The 24,918-nt window shown below is 33.1% G+C and overlaps 1 protein-coding gene across 4 annotated transcripts in view; it reads left to right on the plus strand.

The window, feature by feature from the left end:
- Positions 1–24,918, plus strand: part of Elk (Eag-like K[+] channel) — a 1,090,653-nt gene that overhangs the window by 1,055,716 nt on the left and 10,019 nt on the right. For all 4 annotated transcript variants that reach the window (XM_072525784.1, XM_072525786.1, XM_072525788.1 and 1 more), the window contains one exon: positions 2,815–2,975. In XM_072525784.1, the coding sequence (XP_072381885.1) occupies positions 2,815–2,975 (161 nt within the window). The remainder of the gene's footprint in view (positions 1–2,814; positions 2,976–24,918) is intronic.

The raw sequence follows: 24,918 nt of genomic DNA on the forward strand, positions 1-24,918 counted from the left end.
CGTCTCCATCAATGGAGGTTAGCGGTTATGGTGGCAAACGTTTGTCTATCTTCAGCTGTTCTTAAGAGTTCCTCAAATCCAAGTCCTGTCCAGTTTCTGATATTACGTAACCAGGACAATTTTTTTCTTCCAATTCCTCGCTTTCCTTCTATTTTGCCTTTTATTATCAACTGAGGGATGTAGTATTTCTCGTTGCGCAACAAATGCCCTAAATAACTGGTTTTTCTTCTTTTGACTGTTCTCAATAGTTCTTTTTCTAAATTGAGTCTCGCTAGTACTTCTTCATTTGTTTTTCGTGCTGTCCAAGGAATTTTTAAAATTCTACGGTACACCCACATTTCAAATGCCTCGATTCTATTCAGGCTCTTTATTTTTAAAGTCCATGTTTCGACTCCGTAGAGAAGAACAGACCAGATAAAACATTTTACAAGTTTTAATCTCGGCTTGCTCATCAGTAATTCCCTCCAATTCTTCTAATAGTTCCGCTGGCATTAGAGGCTTTTTCCAAAACCATGTTGAAAAACTTCGCTTTTCTTCCATAATTTTTAACAATCCTGGAAAATAAAAGCAAATGTAAAAAAATTATTTCCCTATATTATTTTACCTATATTTATTTTTGTGAACCCTCTGTTAACCGCCTTAGGACAACACTGAGAACTAATTAATATTGAAGCTTTGTCAGTTTATACAAAAATTGTTTTTTGAAAAATGCAAAAATTTTCCTGGCGCAACAAAAAATTTAAGTTTCAAAAGCAAAAAACAAATCTAAGGAATATAGAGATTAGGTACATTTAAACAAATTTTATTAAACAATAAAAAATTTATTAACAGTATTTAAAAACACCGATTTTATTGTTCATTTTGCAATAATTTTTTTATTTATTAATGGATTTAAATTTCGCCTATAGACGTCAAATCTCTAAATAGATAAATTATAAGTTATGCGCAAAATATTGAGTGTGACTTTTTGATTATGTTTTGATTGTTTATTTAAAAATAGTTCCACTGAAAAATGTATGAATCCCTAGATGAGAGTATTTTTGTATTGTCTCATACTCCACATTTGAACTGTCAATTTCATCTATAAAGTTGTTTCGAGTAAAAAACTAACTGCATTGGCCTAAATAAAAATAAAATAAAATAAAAAATAAAAAGAAAACATGAGGTAACTATTTACAGTAAATATTTGTTAAAAGCGAATAGGAAAACAAATTACTCACATCAGAATTACTGACAGATAAAGAACTAAATATTTAAGAGATTTAGTGGAAGAACTAAGAAAAAAATTTAAAACCACTTAAAGAAGACGGCGTACTAAATAAACTCTTAAAACACAAAGGACCAACATTAAGTAAGCAACTTTTAAAACGAATTCAGAAAATCATAGATATTTTTCTCTATTTTGTGTAAACATGACTGTCTGTTTTTCTATGTGCCTCCAGTAAATTGTCGTTCCATCGTTTTCGTAATCTTCTCAATGATCGTCTTCCATTGAGAAACCGTCTCTTGCCATCTTTACTACCCTATTTATTGTCATTTGGATTATATGATTGTTTTATTCTACTCTTAGCACCTCTGTCGTATATCTGTGCTTCTAGGTATGTCCCATATATGTGTTTTACCATCAATTTTTCCAATGGTTTTCACCCCTTGAAAATCAAAGATCAATATAGAATATTCCAAAAACAGAGATCAAACCTTTTAATATATCTCTTTAAAATGTTAATTAACTGGAATGATAATTAATTGGAGGCATGTAGTATATATCAAAGACGTATTTTAAAAATATTGAGATAAATACAGTGATTTAAAATAGTCTATTTTAATAAATAATTGTTTCCAATCAGAAATCTAGAGCACACATTGTATAACAGTACGTGTCCAAGTTTCAAAACGCTTTGGTTACGCTTAAAGCTCAAGCTTAAATATTCGGCATTTTTACAATAACATCGTTGCCCTAATAACCGTAGTTATTTGTCATGAATACTATATAAATGTAGTAAACAAACGAACAATTAGGGCGAATGTATAATCATAATTCATTTTAGTAACTCGATATTTTGGAAATAAACAGATGTAAACTTAGTTATGCATAGTCAATGATCTCACCATGTAAATCCAAGTTAATTGCTGTACATCGTCAACTCAGTACTATATACATTCTTAACCGTTAGTTCTAAATAGTGTGTTACCAATAAAGATATAAGAAGCGATTTATACATATATTCTGACTGTCCATCCCATGAAGACCAGACCCCCCGAGATAACGTGACCGCTGATAGAACAGAATGCCTACCGTAGCTTAAGACGACCCACCGTTTACCATAGGTACAATAAAAATATACAGACTATTTGTATCTATACAAAAAAGAAGAAGGAGAAAAATTAAAATATGTGGACTGTAGTTCTAAAACATGATGTATGATTATTATTAAAAATGTGTAATTTTCGTCAATTGATAAAAAGTTTCAATATTATTTACAAAGACGCATATTTTTAATTTTTTCTCCTGAGGCTACATCATTTCTTAGTTCTGCATTAGTTGCTAAAATAATAAAGCAAGTAATTGCATCATTAACGTTTAACTTCGAGCAACACTGAGCAGAACTGTGTATGTTTTTACATATTTTGTGCTCTTTTACAAGTATTTTGTACTCTTTTTACTCCTTTTAATTAATATAAACCTTGCCCCATTTATAATTAAGCAGCTAAGAGCTAAGAATAACGCGTTCAGTCTTTAAGAAAATACTTTATTAAAGTGTATACTACATTTTTTGAGTAATAATAATAACAATATTTTCTTGTTGATTACAGGCTGAGTCTGAAGGAAATGGCATTCCTTCTCTTACCCTTCCCAGCATCAGCGAGGACGACGAAAATGCCCACGAAGAGGGAGAAACTTCACCCTTGTCACCCAATAGATCACCTGTACACGCTCTGTCGAATAGCCCTAGACATGCTAAATTCAATTTGAGGTTAGGAAAGTTTTATTAAACTATATATTCAGTGTTAGATCTAGACAAATAATATGCTTTCCTTTATTAAGTCTTAAAATATACGAGGGGAACTTTTACAATGTGACGAATTTTTGTTTTGTTTTTATGTCTTAATACCTAAGGGTCACAGTAGGTTACAGTAGGAGTACAAATATAATTTTTTTTCTATATCAGTTCGATCATTTACAAGATCAAACAGATTTTTGTGAATAAGGACAGTGTGACCGATTCTCGCCCGAAATTAGATTATTTGATGGGATCAAATTTGTGGATTGATTTACATGTTAAGACTGAATATTGTGCTACTTGAAACTATGATATCAAATAGTGAGATATAAATAAGCTCTCCGAGACTAAATTCTACTGTCTGGACAGCGTAAGTCACTGACACAGGTGCAATTGCATTACATTACAAGAATATACAGTTTCGATACAATCGATAAAAATACACTAGAATATTATTACACTTAATAGTTTTCATATTCTAAAATACATCTGTGTCTCTCTCTCTTTTGATCTTCCTCTTTCTCTTATGGCGCTACAGCCCAGCATCCGTCTCCAAGCATCCTTTTCCTTAGCTACTCTTCTCCAGTTTCCCAATTTCCATATATCGTTAGTATCGGTTCTCACTTCGTCTATCCTCCTTTTCCTTGGTCTTACTGGTCGACGTCCGATCATAGTTTTACTAAGCGTTCTACTAGGTGTTCTGTTATTATCCATTCTTATAAGGTGACCTGTTCAGCGCAATCTTTATATTTTTGCATAATTTTCTATAGAGGGTTCCTTGTAATATTGATGTAACTCGTAATTGAACCTTATTCCCCACACACCATTGTCGCAAATTTGTTCCAATATCCTTTTCAATATATTTCGTTCAGAAGTATTAATTTATATTTAAAAAAAGGTTATTTTCTGTCATGATCTATGTTTCTGCTTCCAAGGTTAGTATTGGTCTCATGATGGTTTTTTATATGGTGAACTTTAGTTCCTTATAAATGTATTTGTATCCAAACACCTGCGACAGAGAGAAGTATGCTTTGTTGGAAGCATTATCCTTTTCCGTATGCTTAAGTATGTGTGCTGTTATACTACCTCAATATTTGCGTGGTCTACTGTCAAATTTTGCAAGATTCGTTGTTTTCTTGCTTGTATTAGGACTTTAGTTTTATCTACGTTGACGGCTAGCCCTATTTCGCACTTGTCTCTTACGATTTGTACCCTCAAGTTTATATCGTCCGCATGAATCACAATTTGCTTAGACTTATTAAACAATATATTTTTAGATGTACAGACATTTTTCTTATAATATACTAGTAGACCCGTCGAAATTCGTAGCACCTTAGAATTAAATAATGTGTCTAAGAAATGAACAGAAAATTTAACCAAAAGAAAACACTTTAATCAAACATTTTAATTCTTTCTGATAAAAATATTTTTTTGCGCTAAATAAATATACAACGATGACAGTTTTCCGACACGCGAGTAATTGCCCATGCGCGAAACATGCCCATGCGGAATTAACTCTAAGTTAATTCCGCAAAATTCCAACGCTTGCTTTGTGATTTGTTTATTGTCATTGCAGAAACTAAAAGCACGGTAAATTGTAAACGTTTACAAACAAAAATGGTACGTTTGTTGAAATCATCAGTATACGCGGGATCAAGACATCCTCTCCCTTGTATTTTTCCTTGATGATCGTTGTCGCAATGACATTATTCGTTAGCCTTTTCTCAGTCAGTCTCATTCCATTGCACAATCGAGGTTGATTAATATTACGCAGCATAATGAAAACTGATCCTACTTTTAATTGTAGATTGTTAGGTGGGAGTCCAGGCAATTGACTACGTAATTCTGTTTTATAACTATGTCAACTGACTTGAACGAAAGCAACTTTCCGTGAAGAAAATTTAGAGTAGTATATTCAGCCGAATATACATATAAAAATGACACTAATATGACTATTAAAAAATAGGAGTTAGTGGTAGAAGGGTGAAAATTAAGAGCTATTATTGTATTTCTTAATGCCACATCATAAAAAAATTAAAATAAAAGTTTTTAAACAAAACAAAAAAAATGTTTGGGTGAACCACTCTTACTCCTTACGGACATAAAAAATAGATTACGGCCGATTATTAGACCTACCGAATATACATAGAAAATTTCATAAAAATCGGTCAAGCCGTTTCGAAGAAGTATGGCAATTAACTCTTTGGCAATAAGGCAATTAAAAATAGGTGTTAGTAATATTAGGGTGAAAATTTAGGGATGTAAGTATTTTTAATGCCACATCGTCAAAAAATAAAATAAAAAATTTTGTTCGAAAAATAAAAAAAAATGTTTGGAGCGAACCAACCTTACCATTAAGGGATATGACTTGGTCGCAGCTTGATTTTTCTGACGGATTCACAAGTCGTAATACGATTAAACTTGCTTCAAACTCAGATTTAGATGATGATGTATATAAGTGGTTTTTTTAAAGATTCCAAAGAGATTTTAAAGATTCCTTTCTGATCTGATTCTGTGTGTGAAAAAGCAATTTAATTCAACGAAAAAGCCGGAGAGCTGTCAAATTTTCTAACGAGCACAGGCTGGTTAAACCGATTTAAGTCAAGACATGGCATTCATGATTTCAAATAAAAGGATAAAAACTGTGCTAATTCATCAGCAGCAGATTAATTATAAATTAGTAATAATATAAATAATTCTAATTAATTAAGGGAGTTACTGTAAGAAGAAAATTATGTCTTCCAAAATATTAACACTGCAGGCATTTACATGATTTTAATTGGAAAGCTTTGCCACGAAAAATTCTTACGTCACGTCGTGAGTTACCAGCACCTGGACTTCAAATAAGCGAGGATCGTATTACTCCCTTACCTTGTGCTAATGCGACTGGCAGCCACTGATTGTCCATGCTTGCTATTGGAAAAAGCAAGAAACCACGTTGTTTTAAAAACGTTAATATGTCTGCGATGCCTATCGTTTACACTGTACAATAGACTGCTTAGATGGATAGTATAATTTTTATGGAATGTTCATAGAAACTTTTATATCCTCTGTTAAAGCCCATCAATTAAAAAATAGCAAAACAGAGAAAACAACTCATCAGTGTTGGAATGAAAAATACCTGTTCTTAAAAACTAGGATCTAGCCTCTCGTAAACTGTTAGCCCCCTTTCAGCAGGGGCGGCTCGTGATAGTACAAGATGGTGAGGCACACTATACTTAAGGAAAATTATTATTATTATGGTTAGCTTCTCTTTGCTCCAGTCATACCCGGCTAAGGAGGCATTGCTCGCGCCAGCAAACAATGACTTGGCGTGAGAACGACTTCTGACGATACGCGCGCGGATCAACAAAAGTCATCCTCACCTCAAAGCTCTCCTAAGCCCTCCTCCACCCTCCCTTATGTGCACTGAAGGTGCAACATAAGGGCTGACTGCTTTTTGAAAAAGTCCGCGATTGAGCTGTATTTATGAGCACCATGTGTAATAGGGTGCTCATAAATGTAACTTAAATGATACCCAAGGTGTCGTTAAGCGACTTATTCCGGTTTATCATGAAATCTCGTATCGTGAGATAAAAGCGAACGAAAAACGAGGGAGCTCTAATCCTCGAGCCTGCACCTTGGTTAGCGGCCAAGTTGTAGCCTCAAGGATCTAGGTGGCATCTCCCGTGGCCTTTTTTTATTTTTATAATTTTTTGTGAATTTTTTATTATTTTATATTTTTTTTGAATCTTTATATTTTTTATTAATTTTTTTTGGGATTTTTATATTTTTTTGGGGGTTAGTAGGTATTTTTTATCTGGGAGATTTGTTAGTAAGTGTTATAAATGGCGACTGCTAATCTAGTGCCATCTTCTTCACGCTCTCACATATCCCTTCAGTTGAAGCTTCGGTCTAGCATATCTCCATTGATCGTTCTCGTCGTAAGATGTTAGTCGGAAGGTCGATTTTGTGACATCATAAAGTGAGGCCGTTTACGTTAAATAAACTTAAACAAAGGGTTAAATTTTGTTTTTTGGTTTTTTATTTCACGATTTTTAAAAATTATAATTATTTTAGAAAAACTTCAAAAAATATAAATTCTAAAAGGAAAACTGAGTTCTAAAATTTAAAGTTTTTTATAAATTAAAGGAATTCTGCGAGACTTCTGTTCTGCAAAATGATCTATTACATCGTCTATAAAAACGTTCTCATCCTGTGATTTTATAAATGATTTTTCAATTGAGATTTTTGCCATATTACTCAATCGTGTCTGTCCAGTTGTATTTCTGATGTAATTTTTAATCCTTTTTAGCGCGGAGAAACTTCTTTCTGCAGAAGCACTTGTCACTGGCAAAACAACACAAATGCATAATAATTTAAAAACTTCTGGCATACAAAGTTTTAAATCATAATCGTGAAAAAAAGTTAACATTTCATAAGGGCTTGCGCAATTTTCTATTATATCATTCCCGTACATAGCGGATAACTCACTTTTTAGTTGATTTATATCAAAAATATTATACTGCGTTGTCAAGTTTTTTAATAGATCATGAGGAAATTCTTTAGCAAAAATGGGAAATTTTGATATATTCAACAGATCAAAGAAATGTAATTTTTCAACGTCGCAAAACCTAACCTCTATTTGGGTTGCTATAATGTCAAGAATTTCAAAAAAAATTTGCCTTAATTGTTGAGTTTTATCAGTCATTTCAACTCCCTTACGACGACGTTTCGAGTGTAACGCAGCGGTATCCAGTTTTTCATAAATTGTATCAAAATAAGTACTGTTACTCCTAAATTCACGTATTTTACTTAGGGTATTTTGAAGTAAATTTCTGGCCTTAACAATGTCTGTATTTCTATTTTGTAGAATGGAAAAAACAGTATCAGTTTGATGAAAAATCAACGAAAATATTTCTAAAAAAAATATGTTCTGAGGATCTTCTAAAAAAGCTTTTAAACCTACTGCTTCTCTTATTGTTTTGTCATCAAAATCGCGACTATTAATAATAAAATCTAAGGTCTCAAGTAATTTATCCTTATTATTATTAACTGTGAGAACTGCGCGTGAAGTAAAATTCCAGCGAGTTGCTACATTAGAAGGTATACGATTTCCTCCAATGTGTTCTAACACTTGGGTACGCTTTGTAGATTTAGAAAAATATGAAGAAAAACCGGATAAGGTTGAGAAAAAAACTTTAACTTGTTGAATTGAACTGCATGCGTTACTTAAAACTAAATTAAATACATGTGCATAGCAATGAATGAACATGGCTTGAGGCGCTATAGATTTAATTTTTGCCTGTAGACCATTCACTTCTCCCGACATTACAGAAGCTCCATCGTATGTCTGAGCCACTAATTTACTATGCAAGTTGAACTTTCGAAATTTGGTAGATAAAAATTCAAATAAATCTTGAGCAGAACGCCCGGAACTTACATCGTAAAATCCCATGAATCGTTCGACTGGTTTATCGTTTATTACGTATCGAAAAATAACGGATAGTTGTGAATGGCAGCTTATATCAGTAGTCTCATCCACCTGCCAGGAAAAGAATAATGATTTTGAAATTTCTTCCTCAATTTTTTTATTTATAACAAAAGCAATTGAATCGATTAATTCATTTTGTATGGTTTTAGATGTCCCAGAAAAAACTGATCTAGAGTCATTATCATGTTCTAAAAATGTTTTTAAATTAGTGTCAAATTTACTAACAAGAACAACTAGCTCTTTGAAATTCCCGCGATTTAAAGATTCATTAGATTCATCATGCCCCCTAAACGGTAACTCTTGCATACAGAGGTGTAACGTAATATCTATAAGGCTTTTTAAAATTTGCCGATTTTCTTTAACCCTAGCATTGAAATTTTCAATATCTATTTTACGCGAATTGTCTAGTGCTGTGGCGATATTTTGCTTTTGTTTTCTCATAAGAGTAAGTTTGCAATTCGATGTAATATGTTGAGAACTTTTATTGTGTAACAATAGACTCCGAGACAAATTTTTCAAATCAGTATAACCACTTTTGAACCAAACTTTGTCGCTAGTATTAGCTGTGGCAAATAAAATGCATGGCCAACAAAACAATTTATTTAATGTTATACTACCCGTAAGCCAGTCAAACTTTTCGTACCATGCATTTTAAAATCCCCGATTTGGTTTTCCGACGCCACCGATAGAAACAAGATGTTTACTTAAATCTGGAATAGGTCGTTTTACGACTTTAACTATATATAATTTATCTTCATATGAATGACTTGAAACTGATTGACTAAAAAATTTACGAGATCACAAGTATTACGAATATTTACATTTACCTGGGAAAGTTGTGACGAAGTGCTCGGTGCTAAATCCATTTTTCACTAAAACCGAAAATCCTGCAGACAAAAACAAACAACAAACCCACCAAAATTATTAAAAAAACTTAATTAGAATTGCACTTATTATATAACATGTAATCTTACTGTTTTTTTAATGAAAAACAACACGAGATACGTCAAACGTGATCCTGCCGCACAAAGAGGTCAACAGGAAGTAATTTAACTACTACTTACTCTTACTACAACAATTTTGCAGAAATGTTTCAAAATGTACCAATGTTGCCAATCTGGTAAATGCATAGAAAAAAAATATTTTTTGTTAAATCGGAAAACAATAGAACAATATGTATAGTACCATCTACTAAAGGAAAATACTCTACTACAACATAACAATGTTGTTACAATTTTCAAATAAAAATCTATGTTTTATTTAAAATGTACTTTTATACCCCGAGGGAAAAAATGTAGCGAATTGGGTACCTTTGTACCCAAACGGCAACGCTGCTAGTTAAAAAACTACACCAAACCAGAGCGGCCGGCATATGCGGCATGCCTCTCTTGTTCGGTGAAATCGTGGGCAGAAAATAAATAAATCATGTTGAATTTCGCTAGATAATGTGATGTCTAATATGTCAGACAGAGCAATGCCGTGAGGCTTGCCTCGGCGGCTATAATTTTTAAAGAGAGAATGAGATGCTCAGATGATATATTATTAGAAGTTGGCGCGGAAAATTGAGCCGTTGTTTATTTAATATTTTGTGGTTTAAGCTTGTCCCTTGTCCGGCCCGTAGATTATGAAGAAATATACAAAGATAAGACATCAGGGGTGTACATATTTTAATTTTTTTTTTTTTAATTTTTAATTTTTTATCATAATGAAAATAAAGTTATTTAGAAAATTCCAAAAAGTTAAATTGTAGTTAAAGAACGTAAATAGTCGATTGATACTGGTGAGGTACTGCCTCACCTGCCTCATAGGACCAGCCGCCCCTGCCTTTCAGACGAGGATACTGTATCCGAGATACGCGTATCCGAGACGCAGATATTACATAGACTCAAATGAAGCTTTTCAGACGGGACGCGCGAGGGATACAGTATGCGAGATACCGAATTCAGTATCTCGGACCTTCCTGTCGCCGACGACTGAATGCGAGATACAGAAGAACCATTACGTTAAATGAACGCTTTCAGACACGAATACTTTTGCACCACATTCCATAGACGCGCGATTTTCTGTCGAATAATTGTGAATGAGCAACGAAAGAAAGAAGGTGTTTTCTGAATATAGTTAAATAATGGAGCGTGCTGTATTTGATAATGACAAATTTATTTGTTTGGTATAATCAAATCCCTGTCTATGGGATACAGCATCGCCAGATTACTGCAATAGAAATAAAAAGCAGCAGTGCTGGGTCGAAAATTCTAAGCAACAATTTTGAGGCCATGACTGCAGTACAGCAAAATGAATATGGTAAGAAATAAACATGTTTTTATTATAAATACATAGTAGAATAGTTTAATATTTTGTTTCATACGTATACAGTTTCGTTTTAAAAGTTTGCTAATTGGAATTTTGATTATTTAACGAATATCAAACTACATTATTATGAAAGGAATACGGTCATTTGTTATTTAGGGCGAGGTAAACAATTTACAAATTGGAGATAAGTACACATATTTATTTTAAATTTAAGTCATAGACTTTAACTTTAAAAAGTCATAGAAAGCCGTTCTTTTGATGAATTCTCAATTGAATTTCCAAAATTTTATGAAGTTCTTCAAACCACTTCACAGATATTCGAAAATAATTAAAAAACTTCGATGGATCTTGCAATAAATCTTGATACAGCAAACTATACGTTCCCTTGGTTTCTCTTAATTCTACAATAGGATGAACCCACAAATTACGTCGTCTTTTCAGTTTCTTTTTATTTAATATGTACCACAGCATAACACACTCTTCTACATCCATAATCCAAAAATATAACCGCACTGCACTGCTACTATTTTCATACTGACGAGCATGCCCGTGAATCCGATACAGCCGCCATCGAAAATTCTGTATCTCGCATACAGTATCCTCGTCTGAAAACCCTCTTAGACTTGCTTCGACAGACAAGAACTGAAAATTTTTTTAAGCGTTAGTAATTAACTCTTAAAAAATACTCAATTTTTATCTAGAATATGTTTTATTGCAAATATTAATCTTTTTGTTTAATTTTTATTTGTCGTTTAAGATATCTAATTTATCTAATTTACTTACCGTTGCACGTCATTATCATTGACAGAGATCGAAGTTGAGATAGTTGCCAAAGTATAAAAAAATTCTGAATCCATTTTAACTCAAATAGGTCACATAATTATTGCAAAAGTGGATTATACAACAAAACAAATTAATATTTAATGTAAATAAATAGAAACAAAACAAAAGTTAAAAAATAATCTTGTTAAAAACAATTTGAGCCGCTTGTATGCGTCGTATAAAGATGTAAAATGGAATACTTTAACAAAAACAACAGTTTTTTCATTACTTATTAACATTAGTCAACACCGCAACTGTCAAATAAGTGTTGCCAATTTATGCCAAAATATCACCTTAGTTCGATTACAGTTACAGTGTGTTTCGAACAAATGTTCTTCATAAAAACGCTTTATAATGCATTTTTACAAATTAAATGAAACATATTATTGTGTATTTCTTTAAGTTAACATTAATATAAATTTTTAAATATTATTTCTACGCATATATAATAAAATATGTCTAGTGGCTGTAATGCCAGTGTACTCGGCAAAGTGATTCTAAAAAAGAACACACCTACCGCCTAAATATTTCGTGTTAGTATCATGTGACCTCACGGGCTATGACGCGGATGACGTGCAACGGTAAGTAAATTAGATGAAGTATATGTAGGTATGACCTAAAAAATACACATGTAAAATTTTATTAAAATCGGTCCAGTCGTTTCGGAGAAGACAGGTTTCACACAGAAATAACATGAGGTGAGGTTGTATTCAGTGGGGTGTGCCTGTTGCTCAATCTGTCAATATTTACATTTATTTTGTTAATCCTATCTTGCTTTGTTAGTCATAGTATGGCGCCATCTATTAGTTATATTGCGATTTAATATGCCAGAAAATCTGTTTTTATTCGGAATAAATTCCGGGCTACGCGGTGGCTATAATGTATAATGGATGAATATATTATTTTGGGCATATATCCTAATCTTATGGTATATTATAGAACTACATCTTATTTGTAGCAAAGGTTGATTAATGTATTAAACTGTGATGTATCTCGTTTATTAGTTACTTATATAAACACGGAATAACGTATCGATGACATTACTATGATTACGTTACAGCTTACGAGTAACTATAATTACATTTTGAACAAATGGATTATTATGAATAATTACTAACGAACACGTCTGAATACGGACACGGCACCTAAAGAAGAAGATGAAAGCTTTTCTCCTAAAGAAGAAGATGAAAATAAGACATTTAGCAGCCATAACAAAGCATTTTGTGATGTTACATTATTATCTTTGAGTTGTTTTAATAAGAATAAACTATTAATTATGTAACGAATAAATATTTTGCTTACCATAGGGTAAGAACATGGGGGTAGAAAAACCAATCAGCAACTACTAATAACCACGTATAAACTTTCTTTGAACGAACAAAGGGACCTATCAGATCTATAGCAACTATTTGCCAAGGAAACTTGGCCTCTCTCTGCTTACCCATTTTACCTAATGGAGCATAATTCGGTGTCTTCTGAGCACCACAAACTTTACATGACCTGACAAACTTAAGCACATCAACACGCATCTGGGGCCAATAATATCTTTCTTGAATACGGGACAAAGTTTTGGAAAATCCAAAGTGAGCACACGTAGGTGGCTCATGACAAGACTGCATAACTTCAAACCTTTGTGGTTTGGGAACAAGAATTGTTGGTAGGGGCAAACTTATAAACAAAATTATTCTCCACCTTCCACTGTGGAAAATCAAGGGGGGATAGGAGTATCTTTGATCTCAAATTATCAAACCAAGGGTCTATTCTATCTACCTACCTACTACCTACTATCAATCTCTAAGTAATTTATCTCTTGGGTAGTTTCTATTTTATTTTTCCTTCGGGAAGAATGCCATGTTCCATCCTCAAAGTTTAATAACAATGAGAACTGCTGCATAAAATTATTTCCCAAAATAAAATTGTAAGGGACAGAAGGTACAACAAAATATTTTACCATATGACACACACCATCAGCCTCTATTGGAAGATCAATGGTACCAAAAACTGATTTATTGGAACCATCTGCTAAGCGGACATGCTTAGTAGATGTGGGATTATATTTAATTTCTTGGGAATTTAGAAATTCAACTCCAGCGGCACCTACAACGGATGTAGAGCAACCACTGTCTAAAAAAACTACAAAGTTTCTAGAGAAAATGAAAATACTAACATGAGGACGATTATCAATATCTTTCTTTTCAAAAATTGGGTTCAACGATGGCCTGTAAGATCTATTGGTCTTAGATATATTTGAAATACAACACTTAGGACAAGAAGATATGGTCACACCTTTATAACCACAATGATAACAAGATACTGACTTGCTTCTACAGTCACGGGAAATATGACCTGGCCTATTACAATTAAAACAAATAATCTTTTTCTGATTTCTGGGAGCTTGATAAGGGGCTGACTGCATTAATGGAGGTGGGGACGAAAAAGATTGCATCATTGGGGGTGGGGATGAAAAAGACTGATTTCTTATTTCAGTATTTTCTGGTGGACTGGGTCTATTATTCTCATACTTATATTTGGGGTTGGGAGTCCTTGGAGAATTATTTTCTATGTCCTGTCTGTTACCTACTCCACTTCTATCTTGCTTGTTTTGATTATTCACCACATGAACTTGTTCTTTGGGCTTTTCTGAATCATCAATTGAAATACCTGCAAGACCTTTAGTAGTCTGCAACAAGGGCAAGACATTCTGCTCTAAACGTTTTATAGTCGCTACTAACATTTCTACTGTAGCAAAATCTTGTAGGGCTATCAGTGGAATGTAGTCCACTAAAATATTTTTCCTCATTATTTTTACTTTTTGGGCTTCACTAGGATATGTTTCCAAACGTTTAAAAAGGTTTTCCATCACTGCTGAATAAATGGTTATGGATTCATTCCTTTTTTGCTTTCTCCTTTAAATTTCATCAAAGAGATTATCATTATAATCTGGGTGCAAAAAAGCAGATTTGAGTAGGGCTACCAACTCATCCCAACTACTAATTTTATCTCTAACACTCCTATACCAAATAGCAGCATTACCTTCAAATAGTTCAATGGCTGAACGAAACAGGATGTCTTCGGAAATATTCCTAGACCTAGCGGAATCTCTAACTTTCTCTAAAAATGTGGGAAGGGCTTTACTTTCACCATTAAACTTAATATGCAAATCAGAAATAATGACAGGAGTTGAAAAATGTATTATTGGGGCTGGGACTGTACAACTGGGAACTACAGGGACTGAAACTGGGCTACTAGTGGATGGTTTTACTAAATCATCAGACATTTCTAGTTTTTCTAACACATCACCCTGTAACAACAACAAATCATCTTTACACTCATTGACAAACTTTTTTACATCTTCCTCAACATCATTCATAGGAAAACTTTCTAATCTGGTATCTAAATATGTAGACCTTGTCTCAAATCTAGCAAAATCAGCTTTATTTGATTCTACATTTATTGATTGAGCACTAATACATAAATCTTCCATAATCAACTTAATCTCACACAACTCTTTCTCAGGATCTACTACATTACTAACCAAGTCGACTCAACTTGAAGACGAAGTGGCCTCCATGGCCAACAAAGCTCTCAACATCTTTATCTTATCATCAACTGTCTTATTTGGGACATTTTTACCTCTTATGAAAAGCTCATAAGATAACTCTCCTGATTTCAAATGATTAACCTGAGTAGACTTCATTTTTCAAAAATTGGATGAAAGCAAACACACAAAATAACTAAAATCAACCTCAACAACTAGTAGAAAATATGATAATTTTAAGAAACAACCGTTTCCATTTATCACTTGATAGTAAGTCTCACTTGCACTCCCGCGTACTGAAATCCAAAACTCAATCAGTTTGCTGCAACTTCTGCTCTTGACTTAGTAATCAGTTGGTAAACAAAAATGAGGTCTCTAACCTGTCCCTTAAAAATTCACACTTCCACTAACAAGGACTAAAAAAATGGTTTTAAACAACATGGGACAACATGGACACTAACAAACAACATAAACTTTACATACAAGGGAAGACAAAATACTAATAATATTGAAAACTTGACCTTTGAGTGAGCTACACTAAATAACACAAAATAAACCAACTCTTGTTCCGAAAATTAAATGAGACTGCTCCTAGTCAAAACTAAAACAGCATCTCCTGATCACAAATATTACACCTGTGGTCATTCAGATACAAGAAAGGATACACAATAAACAAACAGTCTACCACTGAGACTAAACTTGGTCGAATTTTCTCTATGACTCACAATGACTACTCCTCGTACACAAGCTTTAACTAACCTGTGGCATTAAATACGCCGTCAAAGATGGTTAATTAGAAGACAAATTGCATAACATTACTACACATCTACACAGCTCAAACAAAAAAAACTCACAACAATACAGACATTTACTCAAAATGACCGAACAAACAAAATTACAAAAACCGATTTTTCTGTAAAATCTGTCTAATCAACTAAGAATAAATGCAACCAATAACTGATATTTGTTACTGTTATTAACTTTTAAAAATTCTTTTCAATATTAAAACATCATCCAAAGTAATATTTAAATAGTCAACTCAAATATTTGCTTTCATTTTCCAAATATACAAAATAAAACAATACATATGTTGGTATACAATAATACATATGTTACTACAAAATACATGTATTAATATAAATACATAAACAAACTGTTTGTGAGACACTGGGACACTATTCGAAAGAGGGGGTTTCATATAAGTGGCAGAAAAATTCAAAGGCCCCAAACGCTGGGCGACATTTTGTTAGCGAATTATAAATGGAGCAAATCTTATATATGCCAGCCACGTTGGACGCTAAATTTTGTAACGAATTTATTTTGCTTACCATAGGGTAAGAACATGGGGGTAGAAAAATTGGGGGCAGAAACTATGGGGGCGAATATAAGGTAAGCAAAATAAACGCTACTAGTGCGAACGACACTCAGTTGGTTGTTGGAGAGCTGGGGTCGTGGATAAGTTGAAATAAATGGGTCGGATTGGGGTATCTACCAAAATATGAAAACAAAGGGTTACTTGCATAAATCTCCTGGACAAATGGGCAAAAAAAGACAAGAAGAAATACCTCTAGCTATTTAAAAGGGACGCCGCTTCGAGAAAACTTCCTGCTGGAGGAAAGAAAGTTTCTTCCTTCCTAAAAAGTAAACATACAAAAAGGTTAGGAGATATTCTAAAATAAAAACAAAAATGGATCAGAGAAACAAATCAAAACGTTTATTTTTGTCTCAACAAACAATTATCAACACAAAAATCACATAAAAAATATATTATATAAATAGTTACCAAATACAGAATAAAAAAAACTTACATGTGTCCGTTTACAAACTTCGTTTACAAAGGGGTTGGAGATACTACAAAAACTTACAAACGTTATCGCACAGAGATTAACCTTTTTTAAAAAACAAACAAAACAAATAAATATCGAAACAAATGAAGCTAGCTGTCATATGTTAGCATTAAATTAAAAAAAAACAATTAAAATGACAACTAAGTTAAACCATAAAATTTACAATTTATTAATTATTACAAAACCCTTTTAAATTTTAACGAAAGCAATTATTAATAATTATCAAAAATAATGTCTGTCTTTACTTTAAAATTAATATGTTAAATGTTACCTTGATTTCACTGTTTAGCACTTAACTTTCAAAAAAAACTTGTTAACATCTATGGTACTCTATCTGGACATATTCTCCAACAGGGACAAAGCAAACCATTTCCATACTCAGGGACGAACAATCAAGAGATGTAGAATTATTTTCTGTGAAGGAAGCAAGCTGACAACGGAGACATCCTATATAATAATTTTCCAAATTTCTTCAGTGCCGGTTCACAAATCTTATGGTGATTACTCTGTTCTAAACTGCCATATTACAGAGAGTAGTATCACCTTAACCGGTCTTAAGACATAACAAAAAAAAAAAATCTTTCTACTCTGGCATCTCTTGCTTCACTCCATTGTAGCACGTATGCTCTGCTTGGGGCTTAAATGTCGACTCCATAATGCCTTAAATTTTACAAATTTCAACGCAAAATAAATTTCCCTTTACGTCTCACAGCTAGTTTTTGCCTACAAACTTAAAACAAACAATCTACCCTTTTTTGACCTCGTTCTTAGCAACGAACCCACAAAAAAACTTCTTGATTATTTACTTTTAAATTGGTTAACCGGAAATTTTTTACCTCACAATACATACAGAGAATAGGGGAATATTAATGTAAACAAAGACAAAAAAAATATTCTCAGTTAATACGTCTTAGAAAAACCGTATACCTGACTTGCAATATTATATTAGGGGACTCGAAGCAACTTTTAAATATTCCAGTTTATTGCGTTTTAACAATGAAAGACAAAAACAGCTGAATACCAAAACTTGATATTTAGAATCTCAACTTAAAATGCCATAATATATTGATCGTTTTAAAATTCATTTGCAAACAGAAAAACGAAAATATTTTAAAACTTAAAATTTAAAACGCTACAATTATACTAATCGACAGGTATTCAGTCCTTTATCGCACAAATATCACAACTAAGAATTATTAAGCAGCTGACTTATAAAATGCGATTATCTCGAAAACAGTTGAATTTTAAAGTTATTAACAAGTTTGCCTTTGCTTTGTAAAAATAATGTATTTTTAATATTTTTTAACACAAATATAGCTAACTTAAATAGCAAAAAAGTTAAGCGCAAATTTATGCCACTAAAGTGCAGAATCTACGGTATCTGTTTGTACAATTACTTAAGGACCACCCTGTATATTGGAAAATACACATGTTTTCTCTCTAAGGCATAATTTAAGTGGTCTACGCTGTTATTGCATTGAATGAAAATATAGTTCAGATATCTGATAAAAACTAATTTAATTAATATCTCTAGATATGCTGAACATTTTTTGTTTCATTTTTAGCTCTAATAATATTAAAAATATAGTGATTTGGTAGATTATATTTAAAGATATAGTTAAGCGAGGAAGGAATATAATTTTTCTGAATGTTTTCCCACTTCGTTTTTGCCAGCTCTCTGTATTCTGTATTTTAATACGAAAGTATAGTCCAATCAATCAATTATTGTAAAAGCAATATGCAATATGAGTATATATACCACTATTGTGTTGGCATTATTTTCAATATGTAGACTATTATCACGATAATTGTTCTTGTCAACAACCGTATTATATTTAATTTGTTTTACAGTTAAAAGCAAACCATTATATTTGCGGTTTTCCGAAATTTTGTTCACTTTAGCTAATTTATTTATTGGAATTTTATGCTAAAATTAGTTACATGAATTAATTAATTGAAATTATTAATTATAAAACATTTTACAATAATTATTTTGTTACCGTCTACATAATTCTATATAATAAAATGTACTGTAAAAAATGTTTAGCAGATTTGCGCTCTTCCAGCAGAGAGACCAGGGCAGCGAGGACCAGCTATGCAATTATATTTATAATTTCTGATTATTATACAAAAATATTGTATAACTCTATGATATAATATGTTATTTTGTTACAAAATGGAAAATAAATTTTAACATTTGTCAGAAAAAAAAATAAAATTGTTCCACGTGCCATGTGGTTTTCTATGCCCCATATGTAGGGGCAAGGAGGTTTACCATATTAAAAATAAGTAAAAAGGTAATGGTGACGGTTAACATAAACACAATTCATAGATGAACTCATTATCGTCCTCTTCTGTCCCCGCACATTCTTCGTGGCACCACCGATGACAAGTTTGGCACCTAATCCATCCTTCGCTTTGTTAGCTTTCTTTATAGGTGGTATGACAAATAATGAACATGTAATCGTCTTAATTCTCGCTTTCACTACTGCTGCTTTTTCCCTTTTTCTTAATCATTTTTGCATTTTTCTTCTTCCTTGTTATTTCATTTTTGTTTAAAAGTGACTTTTTGAGAAATATTTTCTAAGCTTTTTTCTTTTTTGGAGTTAAAAAAACGTTTTGGTCTTCTAAATCGGTTTTTCTTTTTACTGCTGCTAGTTTAAATGTGTCTTTTCTTGTTTCTTGTTTTTCTCCTGAAGCATCCTTTAACCTTTAGCACCCCAAAAAGAACAATTATTAAGTTGATGTTTGTGTTAGTGTAGTAGTTTTGTGATGTGTAGATAAGTTTCCAACATTTTCATTGACAGTCGAAGGCAGGAAATCAGATTCTATCGTTAAATGGATAGACACCACTTCTTTCAAAACCTTTGGCAGCTCTATCTACTGTAGCCACTTTATTTAGATGATGGACCAAAGGAGATTCATGAAAAACAGGGACGCGAAGAAATACCAAGAAATCAACCAAACAATTAAAAAAAATGCAAAGAGCGAAGGAGACATCTTCTTCTTCTTCTAGTTCCATGACCGTTATCGATCGTTGGATATCATGTTGGCTACCATATTCGCTATCGTGACTTTATTGACAGCAGCTCTAAATAACGATGTAGTCGATTTTCCATACCATTGCCTTAGATTTTTTAGCCATGATGTTCTTCTTCTAGCAGGACCACGATTACCTTGGATCTTTTCCTAAATGATCAGATGTAAAAGATCATATTTTTCAGGGTGTCTCATAATGTGACCGAACTATTCCAGCTTGCGTTTCTTTATTATATTGACCAGTTGTGTTGTTTGGTTCAGCCATCTAAGGACCTCCTCATTTCTAACTCTGTCGACCCAGCTTATTGTCAGTAGTCGTCTGTATACCCACATCTTAAAGGCTGTCAAGCGTCTAAGGACTCAGTTAGAGTCCACGCTTTCACTCCATACAGCAGGACAGGAAAGATATAGCAAGATGTCATTTGAACTCTAAGGTCAATGCTAAGATCGTGACTGCAAAGTACGTTTCTCATTTTTACAAAGGCAGCTCGGGCTTGTTCTATTCGGATTTTAATTTCTGCGGTTGGATCCCAGCTCTCATTAATATTACTGCCGAGATACACGAGTTTCTCTGTCCAGTGTGGCATCTCCGAGTTTTATACCGTCATCCTGTATATAATTTTGTTTGCTAACTATTATATATTTAGTTTTCTTAACGTTGAGTTTTAATCCATACTGATCACAAGTCTGTTTCATTTTGTTCATTAGATTTTGAAGGTCCTCTCCGCAATTAGCAAGCACTAAGGTATCTATGGCATATCTAATATTGTTGACGGTTACTCCATTCACAAGGCTTTCTTAAATATTTCCTCCGAATATAAGTTAAAAAGTAAAGGCGACAATATACAGCCTTGTCTCACTCCCCTTTTTATATTCATTTCATCCGACAGTTCTTGTTCAACCTTTATTCTTTCCACTTGATGCCAGTATAGATTTGTTGTGATTATTCGTAGATCTTTATCGTCCAATCCAGCTGTTTCCAATATTTCTAGCATTTTGTTATGTCGGACTTTGTCAAAAGCCTTTTCAAAATCGATTGCACAAATGTACACATTTTGATTTATATCTCTGCATATCTGTACTAGCACCTGTATACTAAACAAGGCTTCTCTTGTACCCAAGCCACTCCTGAACCCAAATTGAGCATTGCTAATTCTGTCCTCTAACAGCGTGTAAATTCTGCTGTGTATTACTCGCAGGAAGATCTTCAAAACGTGACTCATCAGACTTATTGTCCGATAATCACCGCATGTCTTTGGACGATGTTTCTTAGGTATTGTGACAAATGTCGACTTTAACCAATCAGTTGGTAATATCCCAGTGTCATAAATTCTGTTAAAAAGATTACACAGAGCTTTAATTCCATTTTCTCCCAAAACTTTAGTATTTTAGCACTTACTTCATCGGGGCCAAGTGCTGTTACATTTTTTGCCGTTTGTATTGAACGTGTAACCTCACTTTCTGTTATAAATGGACCTGATATAGCAATCGGTGTATAGTGTTCTACTCTATCATCTTCAAATAATTCAGAAATGTAGTTTTCCCATTCTTTTAACTGTTCATTGATGTCTAATATTCTGTATCCGTTTCTATCTTCTAAACTTTGGGATACTTGTTTCCGTTTGTTTCCAGCGACCTCTTTTAATTTCTTGTATAGATGAAATGTATCGTGTTTCTTTTCATATTGTTCAATTTCATTACATTCTTTACTGTGTTCTCGAGTATCTTATTTTCTGCCTGATTATTGCGTATTAACTCAGTCTTATTTTTCCTACTAAAATATTGTGATCTGTTGGTACATCTGCGCCTGGATATGTTTTTACTGATAATACTGAATTTCTGTATCTCTTATTTATACATATGAAGTCTACTTGGTTACGAGCCACTCGTTCAGGTGTATCTGCTGGTGATTTCCAGGTGTAAAGACGAGGTTTTGGAAGTTTGAAATTGTGTTATTACTAATTGCATTTCTACGCAACAAATGCCAACATATCTATTCTTTCATTTCGTATTTCCCAGACCATATTTTCCTATGATATCTTCCTGTTCACTTTCACCAATCTTTGCATTAAAATCTCCCATGATAATATTAAGGTCGTGTTTCTTTGTAGGTGCTAATATCTTTTTTTATAATTCAATATCAATTTCTTCTTGTTCATAGTCTTGTGTGGGTGCATATACTTGTAATATGTTCACATTGATTGTTGTTGATTGTATTTGTATCGTCAGTATCGTGTCTGAGAATAGGACGACGTTTTTTACAGCTTTATCTGTTTCCTTCGACACAATTATTGCTACACCATTTTTGTGTTTTGAGCTATCTTTTCCTGAATAGTATACAATGTGATAATCTACAGTTACTTTTCCAGACCCTGGCCATCTCATTTCACTTATTCCAAGGATACTTATGGAGACATGGATGCAAGAAAAATGTAAACTAATCGAATACGATTCAGGTAATATCCCATAGGAATGGCTATTGTCAACATTTGTAACAATACCAAAAAAACGATCTACGAAAATGTGCGAAGGTTTCCGAACTATCAGCTTTATGAGTCATGCACTTAAAATTTTTCTTAAAATCATACATGCCAGAATTTACAAGAAATGCGAAGAAAATGTCGGTGAAATGCAATTTGGATTCCGCAATTTGATGGGTACACGTGAAGCACTTTTCACCTTAAAGTCCTACTTCAAAGATGCCGCGATGTCAGTTGTGATGTCTATATTTGTTTTATTGACTACGCCAAGGCATTTGACCGTTGTCAGTACCAGAATATGGTCGCCGCCTTACAAAGAGTAGGATTGTATGAGAAGGACATTGGGATCATCATGAATTTATACTGGAACCAGCATGCTCAAGTCAAGGTCGAAGACCAGCTAGCCGACTAAGTGAAGATCATGTGAGGAGTAAGGCAAAGCTGTGTGCTCTCGCCGACTCTTTTTATTATATACTCTGAGAAAATAATTTTTACTGAAGTCCCCACAAACCTAGAGATGGGAATCCGAGTGAAGGGTGAATACATCAATATTATCCGCTACGCCGATGACACTATATTACTAGCAACAGGTCTAAATGATCTACAAGCCTTACTAAACCGAGTAAGAACTGTGAGCGTAACATACGGACTAGATCTTAATATTAAGAAAACTAAATTCATGTTTGTCAGCCGTGCAAATTTAGATCCCTGGGCACTAATGGCAGGTAGCAAATAGATCCAGAGAGTCGACAGATTTGCTTACCTCGGAACTCCCTCAACTCACAATGGGACTACGCTCAAGAGATTAGATCTAGAATTAAAATGGCACGGTCTACATTTATCAAGTTGAGATCCTTGCTGTGCTGCAGTGATCTCAGTTTGGGAATTAAGATGCAGATAGTGACGTGCTTCATTTTTCCAGTGTTACTATATGGAGTTGAAGCCTGGACACTGACGCAAGCCACAGATAAACGGATTGAAGCCTTCGAGATGTGGATCTACAGGAGGATACTAAAAATATTATTATAGTATTCTCCTCCAGACCTCCTAAGTATTATTACAGTTCCTACTTATCACATAATATTTTTCGATAACTATTTTGCGAGTTATGAACTGTTAGTGACATTGAAACAAAAAAGTATCACAGTTTCGGGCACAGTTCGTGATGATCGAATCAAAAAATGTCCTCTTATACAAGGCAAAGAGATAAAGAGAAAAGGTCCTGGATATTATAAAAGGCATTTTAAACTTTAAATTGCGTAAGTTACTTTGTGAAACTATGGTTATGTCAATTCTTAATTATGGGCTCTTGGTATTTTACCCTTGCTTAGATCAAGTTACGAAATTGAGGTTGCAAAAAATTCAAAATAATTGTTGCAGATTTGTTTTTGGCATAAGAAAATATGATCGTGTATCATGCAAAATTAAAGAACTTCAATGGTTAACAATAGATAATTTATACAAATATCACCTCGCCTCATTGATATATCGAATTATTTCCTCGTCAAATCCTATTTATTTAAGGAACAAATTAGTATTTCGTGGAGACGCTCATAATCTGGATCTGAGATATTCTCATAGTCTTATGCTGCCAAGATATAGACTAGCTATTTTCCAGCGATCGTTTACTTACAATGCTGCTTTAGTGTTTAATAGTTTAACAAAAAATTTAAGAGGTAAATCTCTTGATTTCATGAAGCGGCATTATAAGAAATTTTTACTACAATCGCAGTAACGTTATTATTAATAAATAGTATATTGTTGTCGTAATTGTTACCATTAGAATTTTTAGAATTTTTTTTGTTTTTAATTATCATTAATATCATTTATCACTTAACATCACAAATTATTTTCTTTATCTTATTTTTCTAGTAGCCACATGACTATTTCTACCATTTCAATATTATATTATTATTTATGTCAATTTATAAATCATTTTTTTTTCATGTTCTACTTATTTCAAACTGACTTTGTAAACTTGAGGTTAAGTGGAGTAGCTCTAGCTAGACTTCGCCTCATGTATCTCTTGTTTGTAAATTTTTACAGACTAAATAAAGGCAATTTATTATTATTATATTATTATTATTATGATCATTGCTACGATGAAGAAAGTGCTATATTATATATAATATCGAACGACAACAGTGCTTTAACCATGGGTACCAATGACAATACCATCGAGCCCCTTGCACAAGTAAAACGTTGGTATGCAAAACAAAAAGAAAAAGTAACAGTGTCACAACCTCAGTTATTCAAATCCTACAATTTATCAATGTGGGGTGTGGACTTACTCGATCAAGGGGTAAATAATTACAGAATCGGCATACATGGAAAAAAATGGTGGTGGGTACTCTTTACCCGTATGATAAATTTGACAGTTGTCAATGCGTGGAAACTATATAGGATT

Source organism: Diabrotica undecimpunctata, chromosome 3, assembly GCF_040954645.1.
Source record: "Diabrotica undecimpunctata isolate CICGRU chromosome 3, icDiaUnde3, whole genome shotgun sequence".
In the NCBI taxonomy this organism is placed as follows: Eukaryota; Metazoa; Arthropoda; class Insecta; order Coleoptera; family Chrysomelidae; genus Diabrotica; species Diabrotica undecimpunctata.